The sequence below is a fragment of the Salmo salar genome, chromosome ssa26 (genome assembly GCF_905237065.1).
Source record: "Salmo salar chromosome ssa26, Ssal_v3.1, whole genome shotgun sequence".
Taxonomy (NCBI): domain Eukaryota; kingdom Metazoa; phylum Chordata; class Actinopteri; order Salmoniformes; family Salmonidae; genus Salmo; species Salmo salar.
In genome coordinates, this window is record NC_059467.1 from 19,266,805 (window position 1) to 19,279,132 (window position 12,328).

The 12,328-nt window shown below is 39.7% G+C and overlaps 1 protein-coding gene across 1 annotated transcript in view; it reads left to right on the top strand.

Moving 5' to 3' along the window:
• The first annotated feature begins 804 nt into the window (after positions 1–804).
• The window catches only part of LOC106587184 (lysine--tRNA ligase), a 41,018-nt gene continuing 29,494 nt past the window's right edge, over positions 805–12,328 (top strand). Inside the window, exon 1 of the mRNA XM_014175274.2 lies at positions 805–916. Coding sequence (XP_014030749.1) covers positions 873–916 — 44 coding nt within the window. The 5' untranslated portion in view covers positions 805–872. The remainder of the gene's footprint in view (positions 917–12,328) is intronic.

Genomic DNA, 12,328 nt, shown 5'->3' on the forward strand with positions numbered 1-12,328 from the left:
TCACCGCTTGGTATGGCAACAGCTCGGCCTCCGACCGCAAGGCGCTACAGAGGGTAGTGAGTACGGCCCAGTACATCACTGGTGCCAAGCTTCCTGCCATCCAGGACCTCTATACCAGGCAAAGGAAGGCCCTAAAAATTGCCAAAGACTCCAGCCCCCCTAGTCATAGACTGTTCTCTATGCTACCTCACAGCAAGCAGAACCAGAGCGCCAAGTCTAGGCTTCTTAACAGCTTCTACCCCCAAACCATAAAACCGTACTATTTGCACTGACACCCCTTTTTTTTACTCTGCTGCTACTCACTGTTTATTATCTATGAATAATCACTTTACCCCTTACCTACATGTACATATTACCTCAATTACCGTGACTAACCTGTACCCCCGCACATATACCGGTACCCCCTGTATATAGCGTCATTCATTTATTTTACTTTAGTTTATTCAGTAAATATTTTTCTTACTGCATTATTTTAATTAAAACGGCATTGTTGGCTAAGGGCTTCTAAGTAAGCATTTTACCTGTTGTATTCAGCTCATGTGACAAATACATTTTTATTTTATTTGATTTTGAAATGGAGATAGTGGAGCATGTATTGATACAGTGTGGGCAATATGAGAGGGAAAGAGGGAGGCTGAGATCTACTATGAGGGAGAAGGGAATACAGGAAAGTAGTTTAAAGAGTATATTGAGTAGAACGTCATTAGATATAGTCTCAAATATATGTCAATCTTTTTTAAGAGAAACGTGGCTGGCAGGTAGAATTTAGTTTCTCCCTTGCTCTGGCCCACAGTCCAGTACAGTAGATGGCGGTAATGCACCATAACTTGCATGCCAACGCCCGATAAAGTCTAGCGAAGGAGAAAAATAAGATGGCAGACGTTACCGAGGTGGATACAGAGAAACTCAGCAAAAAGTAAGCCATTGTCGATTCACTCGTTTATTGGACAGCATTTATGAAGACGTGTGCAACACTTTGATGGTGTGTGTGTGGATCACTTCCATGTTATTATTCGATAAAAGCAGTAGGATATTGTTGCACACAGTTGCATCAGATCGGATAAAGCACGATGGAAAAATAAGTGTACCATAGCGAATGTACATACAAATTCTAATGGGCCATTAGGTTCAAGCCGCTTATCGCACGTGCTGCTTGCAGTCCCTTAATGTACACGTATGCATGCTCTTCATCCTATTCTGCGAGTGGATATAACTACAAAACCGTTATTGCATCTTACAAATTACCCAAGGTTATTTGCTGATTTGAAGTTTCTTGTTTTCATGTAGGTTGATTAACAACACTTCGTTAGCTAAAACGTGGTTTTTGCGTTTTTAGCTTTATCATAATGAGTTGTTGCCAAATTCACCAACCTTTAAGGTCATACTGATGTGCCATTTATGTGGAGAAACATTGAACTCGTCAGTTTTTTGCCTTATTCAATAATCTCACTTCTGTAATGGGATGGCTTGCTAGCTAGTGTATTTAGCTATATACTTCTAGGCTACGTGGTCTGACTGATCAGCTCAGAATGAAAGTGAAAATGTTCTTCCTACTCAGTGGAACAACCCAATTGTCATACTTGAGTAAAAGTAAAGTTACCCGAATAGAAAATGACTCAAGTGAAAGTCAGAGTAAAATATATTCCTTGAGTAAAAGTGTAAGTATTTGGTTTTATATATACTTACTTAATTCTCAGAAGTAAAAAATACAATACATTTTTTATTACTTATATTAGGCAAATCAGAGAGCATGATTTTTGTTTAAAAAAAAACCCTCAAACACTAAGTAGACAGGACACACCGGAAAGTGTTTATTTTTTATTTTTACATTGGATAAAAACACAGACTACAAAATGGTATATCTACATCAAACACTACACCTTGTAACCCCACTTCTGAGAAAATGGCCCTTGAATGTTTTGGTACACCTACTGGAGAGCTCTTCTTTCTCTATACCCATTCAGAAGAATTCACACCCTCTTAACCTGTTATTGCTAGGGGGCAGTATTTTCACGGCTGGATAAAAAACGTACCCCATTTAATCTGGTTACTACTCCTGCCCAGTAACTAGAATATGCATATAATTATTGGCTTTGGATAGAAAACACTCCAAAGTTTCTAAAACTGTTTGAATGGTGTCTGTGAGTATAACAGAACTCAAATGGCAGGTCAAAACCTGAGAGATTCCTTTACAGGAAGTGGCCTGTCTGACCATTTCTTGAACTTCTTTGCCATCTCTATCTTTTACAAAGGATCTCTGCTCTAACGTGACACTTCCTACGTCGTCCATGGGCGCTCAGAGCCTGGGAAAAACCTGAATGTTGTCATCCCAGCCCCAGGCTGAAACACATTATCGCCTTTCTCAAGTGGCCGATCAAGGGACTGTGGGCTTAGGCGCGTGCCCTGGCCGCCCCCGTCTTTGTGATTTTTCCTCTGTTTGCCGAAAAGGAGATTCCCGGTCGGAATATTATCGCTTTTTTACGAGATAAATTGCATAAAAATTGATTTTAAACAGCGGTTGACATGCTTCGAAGTACGGTAATGGAATATTTAGAATTTTTTTGTCACGAATTGCGCCATGCGCGCGACCTTGATTTACCATTTCGGATAGTGTCTGGGACGCACGAACAAAACGCCGCTATTCGGATATAACGATGGATTATTTTGGACCAAACCAACATTTGTTATTGAAGTAGCAGTCCTGGGAGTGCATTCTGACGAAGACAACAAAAGGTAATCAAACTTTTATAATAGTAAATCTGATATTGGTGAGTGCTAAACTTGCCGGGTGTCTAAATAGCTAGCCCATGATGGCTGGGCTATGTACTTAGAAAATTGCAAAATGTGCTTTCACCAAAAAGCTATTTTAAAATCGGACATATCGAGTGCATAGAGGAGTTCTGTATCTATAATTCTTAAAATAATTGTTATTCTTTTTGTGAACGTTTATCGTAAGTAATTTAGTAAATTGTTAGCAAATTCCCCGGAAGTTTGCGGGGGGTATGCTAGTTCTGAACGTCACATGCTAATGTAAAAAGCTGTTTTTTGATATAAATATGAACTTGATTGAACAAAACATGCATGTATTGTATAACATAATGTCCTAGGTGTGTCATCTGATGAAGATCATCAAAGGTTAGTGCTGCATTTAGCTGTCTTCTGGGTTTTTGTAACATTATATGCTAGCTTGAAAAATGGGTGTCTGATTATTTCTGGCTTGGTACTCTGCTGACATAATCTAATGTTTTGCTTTCGCTGTAAAGCCTTTTTGAAATCGGACAGTGTGGTTAGATAAAGGAGAGTCTTGTCTTTAAAATGCTGTGAAATAGTCATATGTTTGAAAAATTGACGTTTTTGTATTTTTGAGGAATTTGTAATTCGCGCCACGCCTATCATTGGATATTGGAGCAGGTGTTCCGCTAGCGGAACGTCTAGATGTAAGAGGTTAAGCCTTAGCCCCACCCATCTCTTTAAGGATTCACATGTGAGGCCATGTGCTAAACAAACAAGGGTTTTCAAGACTTAAAGTGGTGAAAGTAGAAGCAAAAAGTATTAGTACACTTTATCTAGTCTTTGGCCTAAATCCTAATCTGACTTTGGTGCAGGTCATGTTGTTCTTCACATTACCATCTCTGGTGAACACACACTATATATCAAATCAAAGTTTGTCACATGCACAGGATACAGAAGGTGTAAAAGCTACAGTGAAATGGTTACTTGCATGTCTGCTTTTGCAATATCAAAAATAGAACGTGTCCAGATGAAAATATTGTATAAATATTTTATTATTAGATGATGCTTACCCAGACACACTTGTCTAAATTGATGGTTCATGTGACAGAAATGCTGTAACCACCCCCCAGCCACATATAGCTAAGTGGATGAGTCACAATTGTCTAGACATGTACACATGTTCATGAAATACACACATTGGACAAAGGTATATGGACATCCCTTCAAATCAGTTGATTCAGCTATTTCAGCTACACCCGTTGCTGACAGGTGTATAAAATTGAGCACACCGCCATGCAATCGCCGTAGACAAACATTGGCAGTAGAATGGCCCGTATTGAAGAGCTCAGGGACTTTCAATGTGGCACTGTCATAGGATGCCACCTTTCCAACAGGTGTCGTGGAAATTCTAACCAAGTGAGAGAGACTCTGAAGTAATGACAAACAATCATCTGGTGATCGCTGACAACCCCGAAACAGAGTTGGGTTAAGATGGCAAAGATACAACCTCTTAGTCTACATGACAAACAACATGTGTGGAATGGGTCAAAGGGTGAGGTTTTGTATTTGAGGAAGGAGTATCCCCCAGCCAGATATCATTTGCTGTGAAAACTGTTCTAATTGTACAGAAGTCAAAGTTTGGCCCCTAAGACAAGGTTCCTCTTATCAGCTGTCCATACCAGAGCCATCTCCTCCCTGGTACCTCAGAGTACACAAATACCAAAATACCAGGCTCTGAGAGAGGACAAGACCATCCTAAATCAGTTGCTAGCTCAAACCCCAGAGGCCAACTTAGTTCCCACAGACACAGATGAGGGAGTACTGAAAAACCCTATTCGATGCATAAACAGTATTAAAACATAATCTCGTAACTTTCTACCATACAAGTCAGTTTGTCAAATCTATGCCCTGCTAGAGCTGCCCCAATCAACTGTAAGTGCTGTTACTGTTTAGTGGAAACGTCTAGGAGTAACGTCTCAGCTGCCAAGTGGTAGGCCACAAGCTCACAGAATGGGACCACCGAGTGCTGAAGCGCGTAGCGCGTAAATGTTGTCTGTCCTCGGTTGCAACACTCACTACTGAGTTTCAAACTGCCTCTGGAAGCAATGTCAGCACAATAACTATTAGTCGGGAACTTCATGAAACGGGTTTCCATGGCCGAGCAGCCGCACACAAACCTAAGATAGCCATTGGACTCTAGAGCAAGTGGAAACGCCTTCTCTGGAGTGATGAATCATGCTTCACCAACTAGCTAGCTAAACAATAAACCATAATCCCAACCCATACAGTACAAACAGATTGTCATAGCTAGCCACTGTTGGATTCTGGGTGAAACTTTGAACATGGTTATACTCAGAAGTATCGGAACATTAGTTACAAAAGAGACATGAGGGGTGCCATAATGAAGCTCGGGAGGGGCTGAGTGCAGGGAACACGATTGCATGTGGCAGTACTGATAGTCACTCCGGTTCACACTGACCGTGTGCAGAAAGTAGTCCATCACAACTTTTTCTCACTCATGCATGTAGCACAATGGCAACATTAGCCGATTGATTAAATAATAAATGGATGATGCCTTTCTATAACATGGCAGTATTCTCCTCTCAGATCTATAAATAAGTCTAGTTCGTGCATGCCAGACACAAGCCAATACAAACATCTGCCATGGAGACATCACTACAAAACACATTATGTACATTTGCCATAGAACGATACAAATAATATACTATTTAATTACATCAAACGGACAACCGTGCACACTGGTATACAGTGTATTCAGACCCCTTCACTTTTTTGTTATGTTACAGCCTTATTCTAAGATAGATTTTTCCTCGTCAATCTACACACATAATGACAAAGTGAAAACAGATTTTTTGAAATTATAGAGAATGTATTAAAAATAAAAAACCTTATTTACATAAGTATTCAGACCCTTTTTCTATGAGACTCAAAATTGAGCTCAGGTGAATCCTGTTTCCATTGATCATCCTTGAGATGTTTCTTGGACATTGACCAAGTTATTATTATTTTAGCTGTCTACCACAGCATATTGGAGTTGAAATTAAATAATGAGCTGAAAGTTTAGATGTTCATTTTGAGGGTATTTACATCCAAAACAGGTGACCGGTGTAGGAATTACAGCACTTTTTATATGTGCGCCCCCCCTATTTTTTTAAGAGACAAAAGTAATTGGACAATTGGCTTCTCAGCTGTTCCATGTCTAGGTGTGTGTTATTCCGTAATTAGTTAATTTACAAATAAGCAGATAAAAGGTCTAGAGTTGATTTCAAGTGTGACATTTGCATTTGGAATCTGTTGCTGTTAATCCTCACTATGAAGTCCAAGAGCTGTCACTGCCAGTGAAGCAAGCCATCATTAGACTGAAAATCTAAACAAACACATCAGAGAGATAGCAAAAACATTATGTGTGACCAAATCAACTATTTGGTACATTCTTAAAAAGAAAGAACCACTGGTGAGCTCAGGAACACTAAAAGGCTTGGAAGACCACTGAAAACAACTGTGGTGGATGACAATAATTATTTCCCTAGTGAAGAAAAACCCCTTCACAACAGTTGGCCAGATCAAGAACAGCCTCTAGGAGGTAGGTGCATCTGTGTCAAAGTCAACAATCAAGAGAAGACTTCACCAGAGTAAATACAGAGGGTGTACCACAAGATGTAAACCATTGGTAAGCCTCCAAAAACAGGAAGACCAGATTAGTTTGCTAAAAAAGCCTGTACAGTTCTGGAACAACATCCTATGTGAAGATGAGACAAAGATAACTTTCAGAATGATAAGGGAAGAAACTGCTCATGATTCGAAGCATACCACCTGATCTGTGAAGCATGGTGGAGGTAGTGTTATGGCGTGGGCATGTATGGCTGCCAATGGAACTGGTTCCCTTGTATTTACTGCTGACAAAAGCAGCAGGATTAATTCTGAAGTGTTTAGGGCTATATTATCTGCTCAGATTCAGCCAAATGCTTCAGAACTCGTTGGACGGTGCTTCACAGTGCAGATGGACAATGACCCAAAGCATACTGTGGAAGCAACCCAATTTTTTTTTTTTAAGGTAAAGAAGTGGAATGTTCTGCAATGGCAAAGTCAATCACCTGACATGAATCCAATTGAGCATGCATTTCACTTGCTGAAGGCAAAACTGAAGGCAAATAGCCCCAAGAACAAGCAGGAACTGTGTCACTGTCCAAATACTTATGGACCTGACTGAATAAGGTCCCACAGTTGACATCGGGCCGATGCTGATGTTGGCATTTTTAGCTAATATCGGCCGATTCCGATATGCTTACCGATATATTGTGCATCCCTAGTAGTTATATTTATGTAAACCTGCTGGTATCTATATTAATAAAGATAGATGATACGTTTTCCTTTGTCTAAAGGACACATAAATTGAAATTAGTAATCAGTTACAAAATGGTGTATCATGCACTGCAGTTGAGGAACAATGAAAGTAATTCTGCTTTGAAAGAACCAACTTCTATCACCACTTTTGAGAAAATGGACATTGAATGTTTTGGTACACCTACTGGAGAGCTCGTTGTCTACATAGTTAACATAGTTCACATCCTTCTTAAGCCTGTCCCCACCCATGCCAGGTCGCAATTGTAAATGAGAACTTGTAGAACTTGTTCTCAACGTGCCTACCTGGTTAAATAATAAATAAAGGTGGGGGAAAAACTCCTTAATGTGCTAAACAAAGTAAGAGTAGTGTACTAAACAACCAAAGATTTCAAGACTAAACGTGGTGGAAGTAGTAGTAAAAATACACTTTACCCAGGCATATATCCTAATCTGACTTTGGTGCAGGTCATATTGTTCTTCACATAACCGCCTTTGGTAAACACACACTATATAGCAACATGTATTTGGCACAGGATACAGAAGGTGTAAACGGCACAGTGAAATTATTTGCATAGTAGCAATATTAAATGTCCACATAACTATTTGATAATGCTTACCCAGACACACTTGTTTAAATTGATGGGTCAAGTGGAAAAAAATTCTATAACCACCCCCCAGCCACATCTACCTAAGTGGATGTGTCACTATTGTCTAGACATGTACACATGTTCATGAAATACAATAGATGGTTGTAATCATCCCCAGACACATCTGGCTAACTTGATGGGTCGTGTAATCATCTGTTGAAGCGGAGTCTCTTGTTTAGGTAGCTAGCTAGCTAAACAGTGAACCATAATCCCAAACCATACAGTACAAACGGATTGACGTACTGAGTAGCTCATGTTATAAACGGAAGCATGCTACATTGCAGACCAATCCACACTCATCTCTCGGCATGTCCATCCCATCCATTATTTCAGCCAATCATGACCAGCGGGAAGGTTCCTGACTTTCTGTATACCAACTAGGCTTGTAATTTAACAATTTGATTCATATTTACAGATGGCATACAAGTTTGTTATTAAGGCACGTGAAAGTTAACATTCTATTTTTATCCCCAAAAATGTTTTACATTTAATTCTCCTGTGTATTAGCGACGTGCGACATTCACCTAGCTTCCTGAAACGGATCATGTTTTGATTTGGGGGTCGCCAAACCAAAGGGAAATGCAACACGTATTTGTCAATCACTCATATCGATATCACATTGTAATCAATAGAACAAGGTGTGTGGGGGGGGTCAGGTTGCAAATCCTGTTCAAAGGAACCCTACTGAAAAGGCGCATGGAATCTGGGAATAATGTGCATATCACTGGTTAGAGGACAACTTGTAAAAAATAGCCAGCTACATTTTGGATTGTTGCATTTTGTTTAACCTGTTAGGGCTAGGGGGCAGTATTTTCACGGCTGGATAAAAAACGTACCCCATTTAACCTCTTGGGGCTAGGTGGGACGCTAGCGTGCCACCTGTGGTGCACTCCATCAACAGCAGGTGCATTTCAAGAGCGGCAAATTTGAATCCAAATAAATGTCAAAATTCAAATTTTTCAAAAATACAACTATGTTACACCATTTGAAAGATAAACATCTCCTTAATCTAACCACGTTTTACGATTTCAAAAAGGTTTTACGGCGAAAGCATAAATTTAGAGTATGTTAGGACAGTACATTTACAAGAGTTGTGTGTAATGTTTTGTCAAGTCAAAGACGGGGTCACCAAAACCATAAAACCAGCTAAAATGATACACTAACCTTTTACAATCTCCATCAGATGACACTCCTAGGACATTATGTTAGACAATGCATGCATTTTTAGTTCTATCAAGTTCATATTTATATACAAAAACAGCGTTTTACTATGGCATTGATGTTGAGGAAATCGTTTCCCTCCAATAACCGGCAGTCAAGTCAGCGTCAGAAATTAAATAATTAAAATTAGAAAACATTGGTAAAATATTATATTGTCATTTAAAGAATTATAGATTTACATCTTTTGAACGCAATCAACTTGCCAGATTTAAAAATAACCTTACTGGGAAATCACACTTTGCAATAATCTGAGCACTGTGCCCAGAAAAATACGCGTTGCGATACAGACTAGACGTCATGTTGGGGAGATCTAAAATCGAAAATACTATGTAAATAATCCATTACCTTTGATTCTCTTCATCAGATGTCACTTCCAGGTATCACAGGTCCATAACGAATGTAGTTTTGTTCAAAAAAGCTCATCATTTATGTCCAAAAATCTCCGTCTCGTTAGCACATGATGTAAGCCAGCCGGACTTCTCGTCATGAACGAGGGGAAAAAATATATTTCCGTTCGTTCAAACATGTCAAACGTTGTATAGCATAAATCATTAGGGCCTTTTTTAACCAGAACATGAATAATATTCAAGGTGGACGAATGCATAGCCTTTTATAACGTATTGGAACGAGGGTACCCAACATGAAGTAGCGCGCCAGGTGTCTAATGGGACATCACCGTTCCATGGCTCTTGTTCGGTCAGATCTCCCTCCAGAAGACTCAAAACACTTTGTAAAGGCTGGTGACATCTAGTGGAAGCAATAGGAAGTGCCAAAATATTCCTAAACCCCTGTGTTTTTCAATGGGATAGGTTTAAAGTCAATACAACACATCAGGTATCCACTTCCTGTCAGAAAATGTCTCAGGGTTTTGCCTGCCAAATGAGTTCTGTTATACTCACAGACACCATTCAAACAGTTTTGGAAACTTTAGAGTGTTTTCTATCCATATATAATAAGTATATGCATATTCTAGTTACTGGGTAGGATTAGTAACCAGATTAAATCGGGTACATTTTTTTTATCCAGACGTGCAAATGCTGCCCCCTAGACCCAACAGGTTAATCTGGTTACTACTCCTGCCCAGTAACTAGAATATGCATATAATTATTGGCTTTGGATAGAAAACACCCTAAAGTTTCTAAAACTGTTTGAATGGTGTCTGTGAGTATAACAGAACTCATATGGCAGGCCAAAACCTGAGAAGATTCCATGCAGGAAGTGGCCTGTTTTGGCTCTTTTTATTGAAGACTGAGGATCTTTGCAATAACGTGACACTTCCTACGGCTCCCATAGGCTCTCAGAGCCCGGGAAAAAGCTGAACGATATCGAGGCAGCCTCTGGCTGAAACACATTACCGCTTTTGGCAAGTGGCCGATCAGAGTACTATGGGCTTAGGCCCGTGCCCGAGTCGACCGAATGCTTTATTTTCTTTCGTCTGTTTACCTAAACGCAGATTCCCGGTCGGAATATTATCGCTTTTTTATGAGAAAAATGGCATAAAAATTGATTTTAAACAGCGGTTGACATGCTTCGAAGTACGGTAATGGAATATTTAGAAAAAATTTTGTCACGAATTGCGCCATGCTCGTCACCCTTATTTACCCTTTCGGATAGTGTCTTTAACGCACGAACAAAACGCCGCTGTTTGGATATAACTATGGATTATTTTGAACCAAACCAACATTTGTTATTGAAGTAGAAGTCCTGGGAGTGCATTCTGACGAAGACAGCAAAGGTAATAACATTTTTCTTATAGTAAATGTGACTTTGCTGAGTGCTAAACTTGCTGGGTGTCTAAATAGCTAGCCCTGTGATGCCGGGCTATCTACTGAGAATATTGCAAAATGTGCTTTCACCGAAAAGCTATTTTAAAATCGGACATATCGAGTGCATAGAGGAGTTCTGTATCTATAATTCTTAAAATAATTGTTATGCTTTTTGTGAACGTTTATCGTGAGTAATTTAGTAAATTCACCGGTAGTGTTCGGTGGGAATGCTAGTCACATGCTAGTCACATGCTAATGTAAAAAGCTGGTTTTTGATATAAATATGAACTTGATTGAACAAAACATGCATGTATTGTATAACGTAATGTCCTAGGGTTGTCATCTGATGAAGATCATCAAAGGTTAGTGCTACATTTAGCTGTGGTTTGGGTTTATGTGACATTATATGCTATCTTGAAAAATGGGTGTCTGATTATTTCTGGCTGGGTACTCTGCTGACATAATCTAATGTTTTGCTTTCGTTGTAAAGCCTTTTTGAAATCGGACAGTGTGGTTAGATTAACAAGAGTCTTGTCTTTAAAATGGTGTAAAATAGTCATATCTTTGAAAAATTGAAGTTTTTGCATTTTTGAGGTTTTTGAATAACGCGCCACGGGATTACACTGGCTGTTACGTAGGTGGGACGATTTGGTGCCACCTACCCTAGAGAGGTTAAAGTGGGTTGCCAAAGTGGGAAGGTTAATGCAACACTATTTTGTTAATCACTCATATTGATATCACATTAACATCAATAGAACAGGGAAAAATAATTGGGTTGTATGCGCTGTTTTAAAGTTGAACTGACCGCTTTAACTACTCATATGATATGAAGAAATGTAACTAATCCTGGGGATTGCAATACAATAAACCTAGCAAGGGCAATGATCACAGGTCAGTCATAACGTGGCTAATAAGCTAGCATATCTATTTATGTAGCTATTTATTTAGCAAGTTAAAGCATGGTGCCTAACGTTAGCTAGCTAGCTAAGGAGGATGTCATTGGATAAGTGAGTGAGTGACTGACCTTTTTCCCTCTTTTTTTCAGTGGCTAGAGATACAGGTGTCATTTGGTTAACTAGCAATAAATGTGAATCGCTTTGCTATCTAGTTAACTATTCTGAATTTGAACGACTATTATCCAGTTAGCATATCTCTGGCTATCTACTTCGATTTCCGAGCACTCTCGTCTGAATGTGCCAGAGCGCAGAATAACTGATGAATTGTTGCCACTAGCACAGTTAGTCACTAACGCTCTAGATAACATGTAAACAGCCTAACCAGCTCTGCTAGGACGGGTAAAATGGTCAGAGTGAGGTGGCCAGTTAGCTTGGTGCTTGACTGCAATTGTGAGGAATGCTCAGATCAACCCCACTCCTCAGCCACAGCGTCCAGTGTAGTGTCTGACAATGCGCTGACTTTCCGAACGACCCAGCGCGCACTGACACGCTGAAGGTAATTTACCAACGCACCCTTTAGTTGTCAATCAAATGTATTTGGCATTGATCAAATGTGCATGCAGGAAAGTTCCCATTCAGTTGTCAAAACGTGGGTTGGGGACAAGCACGCATTGCCAGGCAAGCTTCAGAAGGATGAGCA